The sequence below is a fragment of the Pogoniulus pusillus genome, chromosome 1 (assembly GCF_015220805.1).
Source record: "Pogoniulus pusillus isolate bPogPus1 chromosome 1, bPogPus1.pri, whole genome shotgun sequence".
NCBI lineage: Eukaryota > Metazoa > Chordata > Aves > Piciformes > Lybiidae > Pogoniulus > Pogoniulus pusillus.
Window position 1 is genome coordinate 44,215,304 of NC_087264.1, and position 20,559 is coordinate 44,235,862.

Here is a 20,559-nt window from a genome sequence, read left to right on the forward strand (position 1 = left end):
CTCAGATGAAACGTCATAAGCCAGCAGAATTCCAAAGGTCAGTTATTGCATCTCAGCTGATGGGAATGGGAACAGAATTCTTTAAAATGTATCAAACTCTTTTAAGAGTGGGCCTCCAAACATGGTCCTGCGTGTACCTCTTGTTAGGAAAGTATGAACTGTGACTTGTGATGTCAGGAATGAGACAGATAGTAATAAATGACAAACAGCAGTTGACTTATCTGCTGACAACATGGCTCAAAGAAGTGTCTCAAGCCTCAATTACTGAAAAGTTAGGGCATTGGAGAAAACAAAAGGCAAATGAAGATTTACAGCAGAAAATACTAATAATACAGTTTTATATGTCCAAAGAGACTGACCAAAGCACTACAGGAAGGCTACTAAGCAAGATAAACATAATGTCCTACTGTGTCTAGCTATTTCTTTTTATGTCTGAAGAAAAAAGCAACATCCTTCTTCGTTCTCATGAGCAACCTAAGAGGAACTGTAAGTACTTCTAAGTTCAGGAGGTTTTTGTTGCTTATGAAGCAACATCCAATTTTTTAAAGGAGGTACAAAAATTCCACTTTAGATGATAAAAGATATGAAGTAGGTATTTGCACAGCACATTCTGTACGGGCATTTGTCTATTAATTGAAATTAAAATAGCCTATTACCACCTTTTCCAAAAACCTTCACCGATTTCAGCACAGTATCACCAAGGTTGGAAGAGACCTCACAGATCATCAAGTCCAACCCTTTACCACAGAGCTCAAGGCTAGACCATGGCACCAAGTGCCACGTCCAATCTTGCCTTGAACAGCTCCAGGGACGGCGACTCCACCACCTCCCCGGGCAGCCCATTCCAGTGTCCAATGACTCTCTCAGTGAAGAACTTTCTCCTCACCTCAAGCCTAAATTTCCCCTGGCGCAGCCTGAGGCTGTGTCCTCTCGTTCTGGTGCTGGCCACCTGAGAGAAGAGAGCAACCTCCCCCTGGCCACAACCACCCTTCAGGTAGTTGTAGACAGCAATAAGGTCACCCCTGAGCCTCCTCTTCTCCAGGCTAAACAATCCCAGCTCCCTCAGCCTCTCCTCATAGGGCTTGTGCTCAAGGCCTCTCACCAGCCTCATCGCCCTTCTCTGGACACGCTCAAGCATCTCAATGTCCCTCCTAAACTGGGGGGCCCAGAACTGAACACAGTACTCAAGGTGTGGTCTAACCAGTGCAGAGTACAGGGGCAGAATGACCTCCTTGCTCCTGCTGACCACACCATGCCTGATGCAGGCCAGGATGCCACTGGCTCTCTTGGCCACCTGGGCACACTGTTGGCTCAACAGTGATCATACAACCTACTTTGGAGTGAGAATCCTTTTTCTTTCATTGTTTTTGGTCTACCCAGATTATAACCTTTGTGTGTAAAGCTACACATATTCAGTTATTTTTCTTCCCTGTAGAAGACAAGGTATTCCACTGAAGACTTTATGTTAAGAGATATGCTTCAAACACGAAGCACAGCTGACAGTCTCCAGTAACCGCAGGGTGCTAGGTTGGACTGGATGATCTTGGAGGTCTCTTCCAACCTGGTTGATTCTATGATTCTATGAACTCAGTATACACAACCTGATAACTTCTTGTTTTGTTTTAGCTCCATGCAGACTGCTCTATCACTAGGTAACTAACTTAGTGATAAAAGCATGGTTGAAGCCACACAGTAAAGGCTGAGCTTGGCCCTTCCTTCAGTGTTTCCGAGTCACAACTTTTCAAGAAGCCAGCAAAGTGATCCAACGTGATGACATTTGACTACCGTAATTTCAAGCACTAGTAGTACATTTTACTGTCAACTCATGCACTTTTCAACACAGAAAACAGTTTCTTCGCACTGTTGATACGTAAGATCTACTAATGCCAATGTTTCTCCCATATCGACCGTTACAAACTCTGAGAGCCTCCCGGATGGTTTGTCCCGGGGGCTGCGAGGAAATGCAAGAACCGCGTCGGGCACGCCGACAGCCGGGCCCCCGCCAGGGCCGTGGGCTGCCCCGGCTCCCGCTGTGGCTCATCAGTAACCCCATCGCCGCCTTACCTCTCGGTGGCCGCAGTGCCTGACGCCGCTCGCAGCAGCGCCCGCTTAAGCCCGCCGCTCTGCGCCCAGCCAGCTCCGAGCGGCAGCCGCAGCCCCTTCCGCACGCCACTCTGGTAGCAGTTCCCGACTCTTGCCCTTCCCCCGCCCCAAACCCTCACCGCACAGCATCTGCGCGAGTCTGCCCCCACCTGTCCGAGGCCAAGCCGACCCCTTCCCCGAGCACGCCCAGCCCCGAGTACCTCCTCACCTCGCCGCTATGGCAACTTGAACTAGCCGCCCTGCCGCCGCCTGCCAGAGCCGCCTTCCGGGCGCCAGGCCCCCCCGCAGGGCTCTGTGGGACGGGCAGTCCGCAAGCCGCGGCTCGCCGTGGGACGGAGAGCGGACTGAACTCCAACTGCCGTCAGACCTTGCGGCCATGGCGTCCGCAGGCCGCGCAGCGCGCACCCGCCGTAGCGGCGGCGGAAGGGCGTGCTCCGCCCGCGGGCAAGCCCTTGGTGTTTTGGAGGCCCAGGGCGAGGGGCGTGGGTGGCGGCGGGGGGTAGTAGTGTTTATGGAAGTTGTTAAAAGGTAAACCTTTACAAAAGACACATTGGTAGTTACAGACGCTACCGCTCAGTAAACGTGAAGAGCAGAAACAAAGGCTCTTGCCTTGGCAGAGTGGGTGTGTCTATTCCACACACGATCTGCTGTGTACGTGTGTGTGTGTTACTTAAAGAGCTATTTCTCACGAGTGGGACATTCATATCTCTTACCTTGCTTCTTTACGTCAGGCGGAGTGTCCCTGTTCACGAGTGTTCTGTCTGTTTCTTCTACGTGCAATAAAAACAGCCAGGTACTGCAGATCTCTGCACTGAATGGCCTTGAAAAGGGAAAAGCAATAAATAGTGGTGTGAGTGATCACAGGAAACATCGCTTGGCCCTTTCAAACCTAGGCAGAACTTGCAATAGTCCCAAAATCACAGGGATACTTGCTGTCTACAACTACCTGAGGGGTGGTTGTGGCCAGGTGGAGGTTGCTCTCTTCTCTCAGGTGGCCAGCACCAGAACAAGAGGACACAGCCTCAGGCTACACCAGGGGAGATTTAGGCTCCAGGTGAGGAGAAAGTTCTTCACTGAGAGAGTCATTGGACACTGGAATGGGCTGCCCGGGGAGGTGGTGGAGTCGCCGTCCCTGGAGCTGTTCAAGGCAGGATTGGACGTGGCACTTGGTGCCATGGTCTAGCCTTGAGCTCTGTGGTAAAGGGTTGGACTTGATGATCTGTGAGGTCTCTTCCAACCCTGATGATACTGCGATACTGTAAGTCACCTATAGGTGCACACTCAAGCCCAAGGTAAACACAGCAGGTCACCTTTTTTAAAACACATGTCTGTACTGCCTCTGGGATCCACTGCAGCAAGTGACCGCTGACCTCTGAGCACAGTTATTGAGGCAGGGATAACAATCCGTACTGTCTTTCATGGTCCCTGTACCACAGGACCATTTCATTTTCTCATCCACGCGTTTCTAGTTCAGCAAGCACGCTTCCATGCCATATGATTACAACACAGTCCAGGAGTGAGCCAGGCTCCTCACACCAGCAGCACCCACCAACAGCCCAGGCAATAGGCAGTCACAATGTCCAGACAGGGACATACAAAAATGCCAGCACACTATTCAACAGTGACATCAGGAGGTGCTATTTATAGAGAACATGTGAACCTGGCTACTTTCTATGATCTAGTCTCTTTGACTGTAGTTTCCTTCAGTATGTGACATTTGTCAGAGGACTATTTCGTCTGATATTTGCCCTTAAATTTATTAGCCTCCATAATTGTATAATCCTATCTGCTTCTCCAAACTGCTGGTAGTGATTTCTAGAAGTTTAAAAAGTACTTACTTTCTGCTCTGACAGTGCATAATTGAGCAGCCTTTGCTAAAGGCTGATTGAAAATTGAAGTGAACTGAACTGTATCTGACAGCTTCAGAATACTTCCAAAATAGATGAGAACTATTTGTCTCTTAAAAGAGCTGTTTTGACTCTGCCTGCCCCTCTTAGCATTTTTAACTAGTGTTTTCTTATTGCTGTAATTCTGTTTCTCGAAGCCGGACAGTACTGTGATGTTTGGGTTGGTATATTTTGTTTGCTTTTGTCATAACCACATTCAAGGTAAGTGCATAGGATTCCTACAGAACATCTCTTCAGTTTGGATGAGTATACATGAGAAATCAATGATTTAACTACAAATAGCAAACTGACCTAGATTATATGATCCCGTTCTGACAGGGGGGTTGGACTCGATGATCTCTTTGGGTCCCTTCCAACCCCTGGCATGCTGTGATCCTGTGATCTTGTGTCCCAGGGTCTTGGGTATTGGCTCTTTTCTGCAGGCATGGCGGCAGACAGGTAGGAGTTGGGTAGCTGCTGGGTTAGGTTTTCTGGTTTATGCTGCTTTTTTTCCTCCTGTATTTCACTGTGCTTCTTCTGCACATAGGCTAAGATAAAGTAATCATGCATTGTATTATTAATTAGATTATTAGTGAAGGTAATTATGCATTGTGATTATGATATCTCGTGTTAAACTCTTCTCTTATTTCTTTTTCTCAACTCTTAGTTCTGTGTGTTACTTTTTCCCCTCACTTTTGTATTGCAGGAGCAGGCAGGTTAGCCCTTGTGCTATACCATTATACTAGGCCATGAGAAGTAAGGACTCCAAGCTGTATTAGGTCATCAATATTTGTTGTGAGAAAAAGGGAGATTAAGCTGGAAGAGGTTAATTCTGTGTGTCTCAAATCTAATAAACTGCCTCTGAACAGTGTCAGGCAATGTTGTTCGCTACATGAAACAACTCTGGCTTGTACACACTGCCTGGAAAAGAGATGTACAATAGAACAGCTATGAGACTTGGTCTAAAAGACAAAGATTTGCTTTGCTAGATGTCTTTGACATGCCCCTGTGTAAAGCAAAGTATTTCTCTGCCAAAAACAAAAGAAGATTTTAATGTCCTGTTGCTAATACAGCATACAGTGCCTCCAGGAGAAGCTGGATACTTTTGTCAATAATAACTAGAAAACCAGTAAAGAATTCTGATATCCTAGGGAAACCCTATAGGCAGATTTAGCACTGTCTCAGTTCTGTAACAGTGATCTTCATTTTTATTTAGTCAGACTGGTATGGACACCAAAAAGTGGTGGTGGGAGATGGTTTTTAGGGCTGCAGGGTGTGTTACATATATGAGCAGTGTGCCAGAAGGACACAACTGAGTGGATCACAGGACACTCATCATTCCCAAGGGAATTCCATGCAGTGAAGTCTGTGGCACTCTATGGTAGGTGCTTCAGCTCATTCACTCACTGTGATGCCTCTAAGAATATCCTAAACAGGATAAATGTATCTGATAAAATTCTTCTCTTGCACAAGATCTAAGCACTAACATATGTCTGCAAGATCAGGATTTGGATTGTATTTCTTTATGAGCATAGTGTTCTTTAATCACCTTAAAAAGGTATGTTGAAGGCATTAATTCTATTTAGGAAACACATACTAATGGACTGACTTATATTACTTTTAAAGAGTTCTTTTAAAATAATATCTGTACTCTTAACTTTTGGACAACTCTGATCTAACTGGAGGGGAACTCTTGGATAAAAAAAAAAAAATTGTGGTCTAATTTTTTACTGTAAGTAGGTTACTTTTTCAAGCTTCCTTCTCCTAAGGTTGCAAATGTTTTTGTTGACTTCTTTTTGTTATGTACCAACACAGGCACAAAAACTATATGCAGCACAAAACATTGGCATTGAGTTGGTGGGGGAGGGAAGTTTAAAAAAAAATTGAGGCAAAATATTAAAGAACTTTCTTTACTGCTTCACTGAATTAATAAAGTCTCTTTTTTTCCCCTCACTACTTTTAAATATTCGGTTTTGGAAAGAGTATCTCTTGTTTATGTAGAAACTCAGAATTAAATGAGTATTAACCAAATTTGTTCAGCTTTCAGTATGTCTGCTTCAGTGTAGAAACCTCTGTCACTAGCAATAACCAGAGTAGATTCCTGCTTCAAGTGGTAATAGTTCCACGTAGTTACTCTCAAGGTTAGATTTCTTTTCTCCATTTTTGATTTGGTGAATTCTTTTTTCCTTATCTGATAATGTGAAAAATATTACGCTATTACACTTCATTTTGCTGTCTCGTTTGATTGTCAAAATCATTCCTTGGAATTTTCAGCGTTTTTTAACTGCTTTACATTTAGCGGGTAGCTATTTTGTAGTTAGTGAACTTCTACTCGGTGTAAAGATCTGTTTTAACTTCACTCTTTTACAGGTCGCTTACACAGCTCCCTCCTCCCTCCCTTCTGCAAAGATGCTAGAAGCGATGCTCGGAGCAAGTAGACGCTCCACTGCGTTTGACAACGTCTGGGCGGACTCGTCCCGCTGCCGGCACCGACGCCGGAGCCCAGCTCTGTACCCAGTGGCACTTGCCGGCCGCACGCCCCGCCGCGACTCGGCTGAGCCGGGCAAGGACCATCTCGCTCCCGCAATGCCAGTCCCCCCTCGGCAGATGGCCCTGGTGCTCGGGTGGTGGGATCTGGGCTCGGCGTTGCTTCTCTCGGTGAGGACCAGGGCACCAGCGCTGCCGGGGAGATGGGCCAGGGGGTCCCAGCTGGAGGGGTGATGAATAGGAGAGGAGGCAGGTCCGTATGGGGCGGGGGGCAGCAAAGGGGTGGCAAAGGGGTATGGCCAGCGGCGTGGGCGCGGGGCCGGGGCGAGGAGACGGAGCCTGCCCAAAGGAGAGGGAGCGCAGTGCTTGCTGAGACCTTTCCTAGCCCCGCTTAGGAAGGAGGCGGTGTTGTTCAGCCAAGGTGCCGCCCTTCTCGAGCAACTTCTCCCGGCAGGGCAGCTTCGCCTGTCCCTTCAACTCGGGTCTCCACCCTTCCTCTAGGAGAACCGAGGGGCAGAGCAGGAGAGCTCGACAGAAGATGCTGTGCCTCCCGGTAGCCTTCCAGCTGCTGCTGGTGCTGGTGCTATGCAGTCAGGACACAGAGAGGTGTCCTTCAGCCTTCTGCGAGTGTTCTGACTGGAGTGACTACAAAATCACTTGTCGGAACATTCACTTCATTCCCAGCCTTCCGGAGGACACACAGACCCTGTAAGTACAGGGAGATGCATTAGGGCAGGTTGTGAGTGTTCCTATTTGCAAGCAAGAGATGCTCTGAGCTAATGTCCTATGAGATGAGGGAAGGATATGGTAAGTAGGGCAGAGTGGTTGTGTTATACCTGGGCAAAACAGCAGAGTGAGAGTGGCAATGTGCGGACTCTGTGTGGGTCAGGGAGACGTAAGAAAAGTGACTCTCAAACGTTACAGAGATGCACACACAGATGTGAAGAGATGATTATGCATAGGGCCCTAAAAGTTCTGGGCAGTATAAGAGAAAGTCACTGGTCCGTTTGTGGACAAAGCAGGTGGAAGGCTGGATTCTGTGTAGCATGTGCTTAGGGAGTGAGGGGGAGGGAGCACAGATCGAGTGCGATTTTGTAACTTAAAAAATAATAGAAATTGGGTGTGACACCTTGCAAACGGCTCCATGAAAGCTTCTAGGCACTTGCAGTTTCTTTGCCAAGGCCTGACAAAAAGAATCCATGGGAACTGAGGATTCCAATAAACCATCTGGGAGACGAAGTACTTCAGATAAACAAAGTATGGAGCATTGGGTAGAGCAGCAAATTTGAATCTCGACAGAGTGATAAAGCAATTCAAGCACCTAAATCTAAATGTTTAGTACCATTACAGGCTCAATAGAATATTTTATCTGCATGCCTGCTACTAGTCCAGAAGAGGCTCTTGTGTAGTAACTGTCAGTCTTGTAGAGATGAATTAGATAAATACTCTAGGGAAACTAAAATGGTACCAGTGAACTGTAACTAAGCAGCTGAATCACTCCTGGCTTTTACTTTGTTTCATGAAACATGAAAGGTTTCTAGTCTCCAGGGGAAGGTTTAACTTGTAAGCAGATTACTTTCTGGTAAAATAAACACATTTTAACTCAGTTGATTTAGCTGCAAGATAAAGTCATAGGAAGTTGATTGGCTTATGTCTTGATAATGATTCTTAGACCTTATTTGAAAATATGAGCCATGAAGTTACTTGAACTTAATTGAATAAACTTCAAGATTTTTTAACAGCTGAAGTAAAGGCTTAGCAACTTGATTACTTGCCTAAAATGACAGGGGAAAAAATAAAAGATTTTTTTCCATTCTTTATGCATGACTGCAGTATTTCCATTGATAAGATTTTAAATTATACTGATTTTGGCTGTTACACTCCTGTAAATGCAGTCTATTTAGTTTGAAATTGCAGTAATGTAACTATATGCAACACGTAGTATGTTCTTTGAAATCTACCATGACAAGATAAAGAATAAAGTGATTTCAATTTATAGGGAGAAATATGCTATCCTACAGGCACTTAAAGTAGTTAATAGGAATAATCAGAGGATAGCTTTTTTCACCTAAGGAAAAGGGGAAAAAAAGTTGTCTTTTTTTACTTTAGTTTGCAGTTTTCTCTCTGGATCAGGTGTATATATTTTCCTTCTGTGTTATTATTTCAATTGTTGAGGTCAGATGGACTGTATTTAATTCTTTGCTCTTGGCAAATGACTTGGTCTTCTTTCCCTCCATATGTGAAATGGGAGTCATAACAGTTTCTTGAATCTGTTTTTCGTACAGAGTGCTTTCATATGCTTCAGGCTGACTTGTATGTTGAGGATAAAACAAGACAGAGGTTTCTTGAGAGATTGTGAGGTGTGTGCCCTTGCTTCTGCCATATTTTGCATCTTTCTGCCTTGCAAATGGTCACAATGTTGAATTAAAGGCAAAAAATTCCAAAATATTTTTAGTGCCTGTTAATTTCATAATATCTGCTAATATCATTAAGAACAAATAAACACTTCATTGAAGCATGTAGCTGTTCGTATCTGCACATGACATGTTGAAATCCACTGCAATTTTCCCCAAATCCAGCAACTTTGTAACTTTGCTTCTTGGTTGAACCTCAGGAGTGCTGATTTTAAGATTTTCTCATGTGGTTACTCAGTTTTGCAGGCTTTGTAAAGCTAAGAGACTGGTAAACCTAGAAACACTTTGCCAGCTTTTAGAGATGCCAAGCTCTTTCCAGTGCATGGGATTTTGAAACTCTAATTAAAGTTTCATTATGATTATTCAGATGGGACCATTCTCGTTTCTCTACCCTGATTTAGGAGAGTGGTATAACCCTTTTTTAAACATGCCAGAAGTTGCAAAAAAAATGTTTGCTTCCATACTCTTTTAGAGGAAAAGTATCATGATTTTCAGCCAGGCAAGTGTGTTAGTGCAGCTGCTTATCCAGAATACCTGAGTGCATAGATATTTTTCTTGGAGATCCTCTTTTTTTCGACACACAATTGTTTTCTTTTCCTTTTTCTATGGAATAAACTAAACAAACATGCATTGGTTTTGTATGTTATAGACAAATGCTGTCTTGTTTCCTGAAGTAAAGAATTATATATGAGTATGTATATGAGTATATAGTTCTAAGTGGCATTGATATACAGTACTGAAAAATGTTATATTAGGCATCATTTTATGACACTGATTGTAGAGCAGGTTGCCCAAAACCACATCCAGGCTGATTTTTAATATCTAAAGGAGGGCACTCCACAAGCTGTCTGGGCAGCCTGGTCCACTGCATTGTCACCCCCATAGTAAAGAAATTTTTCCTTCTGTTGAGATAAAACTTTCTGTATTACAGTTTGTGCCTGTTGCCTCTTGTCCTGTTGCCAGGCACCACTGAAAAGAGTCTGGCCCCATCCTCTTAACACCACCCCTTTAGATATTTGCAAGCATTGATGAGAACCCCTCTCAATCTTTTCTTCTCCAGACTTAAGAGCCCAAGGTCTCTTAGCTTCTCCTCATAAGACGCTCTCGTCTCCTACTAATCACCTTTGTATGATTAGTCTAACCCTCCTCTGGACTCTGCATTAGTGCCTTTGTCCATCTTGAAATGGGTAGCCTGAATTGGACAGAATACTCTAGATGAGGCCTCACTAGGGTGGAGTAGAAGGGAAACAGAACTTCCACTACTTGCTGGCCTTGCTTTTCTTAATGTGTCCCATTGGCAGCCTTCTGCACAAGACCACACTACTGGCTCATGGTGAATTTGTCCATCAGGACTCCCAAAATCTTTCCACAGAGTTGCTTCTCCATAGGTCAGTGCTTAACCTGTACTGATGCATGAGGCTATTCCTCCCCATCCTGGTCAGTGATGACTACACTGAACAAGGTTGGGCTTGGTACTGACCCCATGGGAAAGTTTTTATATATTTAATGAGTAGAATCATAGATTCAACCAGGTTGGAAGAGACCTCCAAGATCATCCAGTCCAACTTATCACCCAGCCCTATCCAGTCAAACAGACCATGGCACCAAGTGCCTCATCCAGTCCCCTCTTGAACACCTCCAGGGACGGTGACTCCACCACCTCCCTGGGCAGTAGTTTAGAGCATTGTGAGTTCACAAAAGCAGCCAAGTGAAACTGCAAGAGATGTCTCTAGTTTATATTGAAAATTAATTAAGCTGATTGAAAATATTTTTTCTTGAATATCTTAATCTTAGGAATTGTCTGAAATTCAGACCTATTTTGATTTCAAGTGGTTCTATCACGACCTTTTCATGGACTTAATTACTTCAGAATTAAACATAGAGCCTCATAAATACCTCTTCATAAATAAGCTTGCAATATAACATAATTATTGTGCCTATTATAATGATGAAGTACCAAGAGTCTGAAAAAGCAGGAAAAACACTGACATGGTTAAACAAACAACTGGAGGAAGCTATTACAGCATGCCTCAGAAAATGGAAATCATGGCCAAATGAGGAAATCTTTGGAAACAAAGTACAAAATATCTTGAAGAAAACCTTGTAGTATAATAAAATCTCAGTGTATTCTTTAAAATACAAAAGAGTGTAAGTCTGGAGAACTTCTATCAAACTGAAGTGTCACTGTGGAGCTCACTGAGAAAAAAAATGTAAAATTGAATAGATTTTTTTGAGCCAGATGATACTTCTGTAAGAGTTCCAAAGACATTAAAATAGCAAATTGGTTTATTACCTACCGTAGTATGTAATTTGCCTTTTAACTCAGCCATAGTGGCAGAAGAATGGAAGGTCACAAATACAGCACTAATTCTTCTTAAAAAGTTCTTTAGGGAATACCTTGGGAACTAAGTCCTAATAGGTCTATCTTCTTTGAAAAACTGAAAAGTAGGAAGGAATAAGAAAAAAAGGAATAAATATGGGCCGATTTTGCCCAGTAATCTATATCTGAAAGGGACAACAGACACACTGGAAGAGTAAGAACAGGCCAAGTATATGTGATACTCCCTTAATACTTTCCCAGCTTCTCACCTTTTTCATTTGAAGGAATTTGCTGAGTCTGTTCATTAATGGTTTTTTCCCCATTTTTAATTCTCAGTGGACCTCTCTTGCAGTTGCACATCCATTTTTGCCTTGACCTTACATCAGCTTCTTGTATACACAATGTCTTCTGACACAGAATTTCACAGGTCTGCTTCCTCTTGCATGAAGTTCTGGATCCCTCAATTCAAGAGAGATGTTGAGGTGCTAGAATGTGTCCAGAGAAGGGCAATGAAGCTGGTGAAGGGCCTGGAACACAAACCCTATGAGGAGAGGCTGAGGAAGCTGGCTTTGTTCAGCCTGGAAAAGAGGAGGCTCAGGGGTGACCTCATTGCCTACCTGAAGGGAGGTTGTAGCTGGGGTGGGGGTGTGGGGGGATCAGTCTCTTCTCCCAGACAACCAGCAACAGAACAAGGGGACACAGTCTCAAGTCATGCTGGGGGAGGTATAGGCTTGATATTAGGAGGAAGTTCTTCACAGTGAGAGTCATTTGCCATTGGAATGGGCTGCCCTGGGAGGAGGTGGAGTTACTGTCCCTGGAGGTACCTGTTCAAGAAAAGACTGGATGAGGCACTCAGTGGCATGGTCTAGTTGATTGGCTAGGGCTGGGTGCTAGGTTGGACTGGATGATCCTGGAGGTTGCTTCCAACCTGCCTGATTCACTTAAATTGTTCCATTTGGTTTTGGTGGGTTTGTTTTTGTTTAAACTTCCTGAACATGTCCTTCCTCTAGCTCCATATATATGACATTTTGTTGCTCATTTTAGAGGAATAAAGGAGTAAAACAGTCAATGCCATCTTCTCCCTGCCCTTCCTGATGTGTAGACTCACTCAGCCAGAGTGAAGGGTACCAGCCTCTTTAGTACCTTCTGTGGAAACCATTCCCTACCTTTGATCATCTTTATAGCTTTCTTTGTGTTTCATCCATTTGAAGGTAAATATTCTTCTGCGAGTGACAGTATCAGTGCTCTACAACCCATTCAAGGTACAGACAAACCCTAAATGTATACAGACAACAGTATGTTATCTGTCCCTTCCCCAGTACTTTCTGATACTTGATTTATTGGAGGTTTTTTTCCTGACATGGGTTTTCATGGAACTAATGCCAAGACCTAACATAATGCCAAGATCTGTTCCTGATGTTAAAAGGATGAATTCAGAACCTGATATTTTTAATGTATGTTGCTATGTCATTTATATCTATTCACATAAAATTCCATTTGCCTTTTTTTTTTTCAGGCATTCAGTCTTGTAAGAACCTTCTGAAATGCTTCACAGTCAGCTGTTAGCATTACTATCTCAATAAGTCCCTAGAATGAATAAACATTGTTACCTTACTGTTCACCTCCTTTTTTCCAGGTCATTTATAAATCTGTATTAAACAATCTAATGTCTTACCTAGATGCCTGTGGAGCTTCATTTACTCTTTTGTTTCCTTTTTTTTTTGCAATTGTTAATTTATTTGGAGTGTACTTATCCAAACTGGTACAATCTTGAAAATTAATTACACCTTTTTTTCTTCTTTTCCCCTAATGAAAATAATTTCCTTGTATAGTGAAATGTCTCTCTCTCAAGGAGATAATTGCATAAACTTATTATGAATACATTACAATAGATGAACATGTGCACATGCTGGAAAATAAGAATGAAAACTATTTCTTAAGGAAGACCTAAATAAAGATATAAATTATCCAAATATCTGAGAAGCTGTTGAATGTGCTCTCTTTGGTAAGCCTCAAAACTTAGATCTTGTATATTATCACAGTACTGCAGTACCATGTTCACTGTCTTTGACAGTTTATCCAAGACTCTAGACCTGAAGTACTGCATGTCAGAAATACCACCTGGTGCACCATTGCTTTTTTTACTGTTAGAAATGTCATGGATACTGACCACATTTCCATACCAGCATTTGTTAATTTTTCCCTCCCTTCACCTTTGTTTACTCTCCTGTTGTGACAGACATTCCCTTTTCTCAAACTGATCAATCCTTTTGGAAGAAGGGAGAGGAATTTTACCACTGAGAGAGGATCTGCAGGAAAATTATGTTTCATATAGTCCAAGTTTACATTACCATTTGTGGAAACACTCTGTAAGTAAGGAAAAAAATTGCATTTCTAAACAAGGAGACCTTTAAAGTATTTTGGTGGGCACTTCCTTTCTGACTAATGGGTCTGAGCTGAAAGCAGCTTACTTCATTAGTTCCAGGGGATAAGTGTATGTACTAACTCTTCAGAGTGTCCTGGAGCATGAAAACTTAACAATTACTGTACTAGGTCATAAAGAAAGCTCCATGTCACCCCAGGTCCTGTCCTGAACACTGACCAAACCCAGAAACCCAGGGCCAGGGCACAAGGTATAGATAGTCTTACATACAGAGATCAAATTAGAAGAGTCAAAGCTCTGCTGGAGATGAAACTAGCAAGGGTTGTGAAGGGTAACAAGGACTTATGTGAGTGCCTGATCAGTAAAGGGAAACTAAGAAAACTGAGAGCCCCCTGCTCAGGAGGGCAAGCAACGTAGGGACACAAGACATGGTAAATATTAAGAAATCTATGGGACCAGATGGCGTGCACCTATGGGTGATGAGGCAGCTGGTCAACATTATTATGAGGCCACTCTCTCATCTTTGAAGGTTGTGGTGACCAAGGAATGTGGATGATGTCTGAAAAAAGTCAACCATCACGCACATCTTCCATTAAGGCCAAAAAGAGGATCTGTGAAAATATAAGCCAATGGCTGCTATGTAGTTGTTTTTTGTTTGCAAGCCATTCTGTACCTTTGAACATCCCATTTCACATGCTATATTCATGACCAGAGGGAAAATAATTTTCTTCATTTTTTTCTATATTTCTGTCTTAGTCATTCCTAGCATTCAGTTTGCCTTGCCTTCTGCTGAGCAGCTGGCAGCAATTACAAGAACTTAGAAGTCCTCTGATTAGGAACAGTAGTAGCCAGCAGTTACAGCCTATTCTTACTCTCCCTTCAACAAGTGAACTTTCTCTGACTGCTGTTTTCTGAAATTTCACAGTCCCATTTGGACTTTCTTTCTGCCATTTATAGACTCTGACATTAAAGTTTCAAAACCACACCTCTTCTCTGGCATATTTGGAGCGCGTTCTCCTTTGGTGCAGATGGAGCCATTTGGAAGGGTAGCCAGCAGAAGGACTGCATACTGCCAGGTAGATCTGTCCAGAAGAGTTAAACAGAATAAATCATTGTGTTATTTAAAGAACATTTAGATGTGAGCTGAGGATGGGAAGACTTAGAACTGATTGTATTGGAAGTATGCTGCTGTTTATAGGAAAGTATTTTTATTAGTAGTTGTCAGAACAAAAATACATGAGCATGAGATTTTTTTTTTCACCAATGGGACTGTCTTTTAGATGCCAGGAGGAAGAGGCAAAACTAGAAGATAAATCTATGCTATTTCTACAGAAAATATGATGTTGTAATGCTGAAGATATAAAGCAAATAGATCTAGGAATACAGTAAAAGGTATAAACCAAAGAAAACATAGGAGTAAGAAGCATAAGAGGACAGAGAAAGACAATTTCTTTATGGTTTATCTTATTACCTGTGGCTGAAAGACAGTCTCAAAAGAGTTTTCATACTGTACTGTCTCTTCCCTGAGTTATACAGTTCACATACTAGACTTTAGTGTCAGGTTTCAGTTTGGTTACCTTCACTGGCTCTTCTATCCCTGCATTTAACTGTCTCCTTATCTGTGAGACAAAACAGCTCAAACTTTCTTCTAAAAAACTCCCATTTAAATGTTGGTTTTTCATTAAATAAGGATATACTGAAGATAATTATTCTATACTTTGTTACTTTTGGTTTTATTGCAAAACAAGTTTAAAACACTTTGGTAAAATTACTCTTCAATGTTTTCTTTAGATCCAGGCAGATCATATTTATTCTCCTGAGATAATTAGTCTTATTTTAGAATGAGTCAGCAACTCATTACCTATGTTGAGGTTTAAATTGTAATGAATTTACTTATTGCTGTGCTGTCCTTGCTTCTACTCAAGTCAGTAGCACTGGGTTTTGCAAAATACTGGATGTCACTGTTTCTCATTGACTTGGGTGAGGTATTACAGCACTTTCTGCATTACAAAATCTTGAACAAAAGCTGCTGACATAAAATGGGCTTTTTTTTTTCCAGATGGGAAGATTTTTAATTACTGAGTAGAACAAGATCCTTTTCTACCTTCTAGAATTTTTACTACCTTTTAACAGATAGTTAAGTGTGGCTAATAAGTTGCTATACTATTAGCAGCTTCTCTACTGGATTTGTTTGGGGGTTTTGAGGCTTTTTAATGTTTCCTGTGGCTAAGCCTAGCAGGATACAAAAGCATGTTTGAAGGTTTTGAGGCACTGGGGTTGTGCCACATATTGCCATCCCTTGAAAGATCAGCATTTGGTAGCAGTCTGTCTGGTACTACACATGAAATTATTTTGTCACAATTGGTGATGAAGGCAGATATATATATATGTGTGTGTGTGTGAGTGTATACATATATATATATATATTTAATACCACCTGAAATGTTCCAGTTTTACAAAAATAATCACCTTTTAAAGACTATTTTCCATAATCATGTTATGGAAAGTATAATATACCATTTTATTTAAAAGAAGAAATACATTAACATCCTGTATGAGTCAGATTTGTGAGAAGTTGCTTTCTTAATTGATACCACCAGAAAACGTACTATTAGCTTTTTGCAGAATACTCTCTAAACAATTACTTAGTAGCTACAGGATTTTGTAACATTTAAACTTTTTCTTTCCTTTTACAGTTATTTTAGTAAGCTCTGTTTTTCAATTCAGGAGGAGGCTGTTGCATGCTTCTAAAGCGTAATGACTTGGAAATTCATGTCAAAAGAAAACAATATAATGAAAACTGACGGCAGTAGAAATTCAAGATTCAGTGGACTGTAACACTTCAAGAATCAGTCTGTTTAACACTGTAAAAATCCTTTCCTAAAATAGTGTAAAACACTTTTTGCTACCAAGTTGATCAAAATGTCTAGTCTCCACAGACAAGGAGTAAAAATTAGTATCTAATGCCGTATCACCACTGTCTTCAGTGACAATGTGCAGTATTCTCATTTCAGCAAGACTCCTCTTAGCATCTACAAGAGAACATTTAAATAGCATGCTTTCTTCAACTCTGACAGTCCTGAAATCTATTAAATAGCAGGAGCAACCTACTGATTTGCTGCTAAAGGGAAGGTAACATTCAGAAGAGCCAGTGTCTCCTTAGAATCCAGCAAGAAGCAGCAGGTGATCACAAATTGAGCAAGAATAAACTCCTACATTAAAAATGGGTGTTTTCTGTTTGCTATGTATCAGCAAGTAGCCAACTTGAATTCTTGCCTGTCAGTTTGACATTGTCCATACCCGAGTACGTAGGGAAAGGATATGCTAATGCCAAGAGCTTACTTTCAGTATAGAATTGTCCCAAATGCTGACCTGCACAGTTTTATTTTGAAAGACTCTAGTATTTCTTTAATTTCTCAGGGTTGGGCCAGTTTTGACGTATGTTTTATGTTATTCTTTTGGACTTACAGTTAATTGCGGGAAAGTAGCTATGTAGTTCGTCTAGTAAATTCAGAAGTGGTTTTTCACTCTTAAGAGTCACTTCGCTATGGGAATCTTTCCCTCTCCTGCCACGTTGGTAATACCAGCATTGGCCACTAGGTGGCAATCGTCTTCGGGTAAGCTCCGTATGCGTTTCACTACGTGAAATGCCTCTTTATAGCTACTTTTGGACCACGGGAAGAATATGATGCATTTATTTCAGAATTTACTTCTTAAATATGATAGTTAAAGGTTTGGTTAGTTTATACAGAACACAGAAGTTAATGTCTCAATAATTTCTCTAACCATTATCTTAGATGTCATAATTATTTCTTCCATATAAAAGTTGGAAGGTCCTTAGTTGTTCTAATTGTCTTCACATATTAAATTAATATGTAATATTTCTCACTCATGGTCAATTCCTCCCTATCCCCCATCTTTGTGGAGAACAGGTAATTAAAATACTTGTAGCTATTATTGCCATAAATCAAATTAGAAATCACATCATTTTAATCTGAAGATTTTTCCACTGGTCTCTGTAGACAGACATTTAGGAAATATGTTTAAATTAAGAGGTAAAGTATTTACTTTTGTAGTATACCTTACAGAAGTAATAGCACAGATACTGCTGAGGATGTCGTTAAAAACATGTGTATGGTTAGACACAGAATGTCCTGATTTGAGTTACCTAATACTTGAGATACATATTTCTTAATATATAAGATGTGAAATTTTATATTTGAGGAGAATGTTGCTTTCACTTAGATTCTACACTATTTGCCTTCAGCTCCTGATAAAATATGTCCTCTTAGCAGTGGCATGGCCAGGTAGACAATTTTGCTCCCTTAAAGGCTTCAAAGGGGAAGCTGCAGGGATTACTGCAGGCGGCTGCAGTTGAGTGAGAAGGGTTTTCCTCTCTGCTGTTTCCTGGAGCATGAAGTCAAGCCCCTTGTAACAGACAAGTCCTACTAGTCTGGGTGCAGGAGTGGTCTGCGACAAGTGAGATCCAGAGAGCAGATTTTCCAAGAGAAGACAGTTGTTTTCCAAATTTGTGCAAAAGATTAAGTTCTTCAGTAGGCTGTTGTGCACCAAAATGGTCAAGTGTAAAGAAAAAGGTATGAGAGACTGGGACAAAATCTAGTGTGTATGAAATGGGACTGGTCAGAACTTTTGATTGAACCCTGTGCTTGATCAGCATACTTCGTGTTATCTTCCTGGTAAATCCTCATAATGTTATCTATTATGAGTAGTCACAGTTGCAGTTATGTTAGATTTTGCTGAGACATAACATTTACTTATAATATGAAATCTTATTTTTATATTATATGAGCTTAATAAAAAGAAAGTATAGATGAATCAGAGAAGGGGAAGGGACACAGCAAATAAAGGGATCACTTTGTCTTGGGGTCAAAACTGTGCAAGGCTGCTGCTGATAAGATGGTGAAAAGCCAAAAAGGGAATAAAAGGAAGACTGTTACAAGTAAACATTATAGTGTGTCTGTTTTGAAATGGTTAGCACATTGCACCTGTACATTTCATAGGATTAATTAAGAATGTGTGGGGATAATGTTCTTTGGCATCGACCCTTGCAAGGCTTACAGAGCTACCTGTGCCCAGTTGCTTGCAAATGTCAGTACAGAGGAGTGGCTGTGAAGGATCATGCCAAAGCTCTATCTCCCAATCTCCTGCCTGTGGCTGTGACCAGTAAAGTATGCCCCCTGATGAGTATATGAATAAGACAGAGATGCAGTGACACTGCCCTGGAATACTCTCCCAGTAACTATTTGTTCTTCGTGCACATTCCGAACCTGAGAATTTTTGGTTTATATGCTTGGACGTCATTGTATTCCATGAATCTGTCCAGTCACCTCAGAATCCAGTACTTTTGCCATTTCCTAGGATACTGACCCATCTCAGAAAAGGCTGGAAGTAATGTGTTTCATTTTTCTGCCAACATCTAGCAGAGAAACAAGGTTTGACTATCCTAGTTAAATCTACCATCAGATTCCTCATGCGATTGCTCCCATCTCCTACTCTATAGCTAAATGTTTACCACTCTGGTCTGTACTAATTTTTTACTACTCTGTGAACTCAAGTGACAGACAAGGCTGTTTAGCATGATGGGTGCTTGGTATAAGGCACCAGAGAATGAAGGAGAGAAGTAGTCATAATCAGTGTTCAAAGAAGAAGTTCTTCCTCCGACCAATCTCTCACAGATGACTGATAGGAAGGACACCTTTCTGCTGTTACCCAGTTTTGCCTGGGAAACAAATCAACCCCAGAGAACTCAACAGCAGACCACAAACTCTTGAGAGGCTGGTAGACAAAGGCAGATGCAATAGTATTTTTAAGAGATGAGTGCTTTTTTAGAAATGTGTTAAATGTAAGGTATTAGATCATATATTGCATGTGCCTTCAAGCTACTTTAAGGACATGAGCACTGCATCAAAATTGATCAGCAATGACAAAGAAAGCTTTCAAATAGTTTATCAAGGAAGCCACAGAACAACAGAAATATTTTCTCTTAAGATTTTCATGTGCTCTACCACATCTCTACCTGTAATTTCTCACTTTGTTGGTATTTTAGCTACATAGTGTACACTGTTAGTGTTGGTTATCAGATGAATAGGTGTGGTTGAAAGGGATGTATACTTCTCCTATATTTTCCTCTGGAATTTTCACTCCAACACAATGGAGTAATAGAAATAAAATAGACAAACATAAGCAAGCAGAGGCCTTTGATGTGTAATTATGGCTTGCTTAACATTAAAATAGAGGGTTGTTAAATTGATAGTCAAGAACTATAATCTGTATAAAGCATTAGTAGTGTTTTATATATAAAAGTAAAGCTTTTCACCTATGAGTCTAATCTTGATTTATTAGTGTAAAATTTCTCTGAAATTATTTCTTTTATTTTTACCTTGTGCCATCATTTAACCCCAGCTGGCAATTCTGCACCACCCAGCTACTCACTCACTTCACTTGCATCAGGACAAGAGAGAGAATTGGAAGAGTAAAAGTGAGAAAATTCGTAGGTTGAGATAAAGGCAGTTTCATAAGAAAAGTAAAAGTCAAACAGGCAAGCAAAGCAAAACAAGGAATTAACTCACCACTTCCCATCAGCAGGCAGGTGTTCAGCCATCTCTATCAAAGGAGGGCTCCAATGTGTGTAATGGTTCCTTGGGAAGACAAATGCCATTGCTGTGGATGTCCCCCGCTTCCTCCTCCTTCCCCCATCTTTACATGTAAAAGCATGATGCCATACGGTATGTTTGGTCAGTTGTGGTTAGCTGGTCCTATCTATGTCTCATTTCAACTCCTTGCACACCCACAGCCTGATAGCTGGTGGGGTGGTGCGATAAGCGTGTATGCAGCACATCTGCCGAGAATGGAGTTTCTTGGTGCATTCAGCAAACAGGACGCTGTTAACTATTGTAACTGTTACAGACCAGTTACAGCACAAGTAACGAATCAGTGCTAAGCAGT

General features: G+C 41.5%; 2 protein-coding genes across 7 annotated transcripts in view; one reads left to right on the forward strand and one right to left on the reverse strand.

Moving 5' to 3' along the window:
* The window catches only part of CEP128 (centrosomal protein 128), a 127,977-nt gene extending 125,508 nt beyond the window's left edge, over nt 1-2,469 (reverse strand). For all 6 annotated transcript variants that reach the window (XM_064151091.1, XM_064151080.1, XM_064151100.1 and 3 more), the window contains exon 1: nt 2,312-2,469. The gene's annotated coding sequence lies outside the window, so the exon portion shown is untranslated. The remainder of the gene's footprint in view (nt 1-2,311) is intronic.
* A 4,098-nt stretch (nt 2,470-6,567) lies between these two features.
* Nucleotides 6,568-20,559, forward strand: part of TSHR (thyroid stimulating hormone receptor) — a 50,554-nt gene continuing 36,562 nt past the window's right edge. Inside the window, exons 1-2 of the mRNA XM_064153652.1 lie at nt 6,568-6,647; nt 6,978-7,184. Of these exons, the coding sequence (XP_064009722.1) occupies nt 7,015-7,184 (170 nt within the window). The 5' untranslated portion in view covers nt 6,568-6,647; nt 6,978-7,014. The remainder of the gene's footprint in view (nt 6,648-6,977; nt 7,185-20,559) is intronic.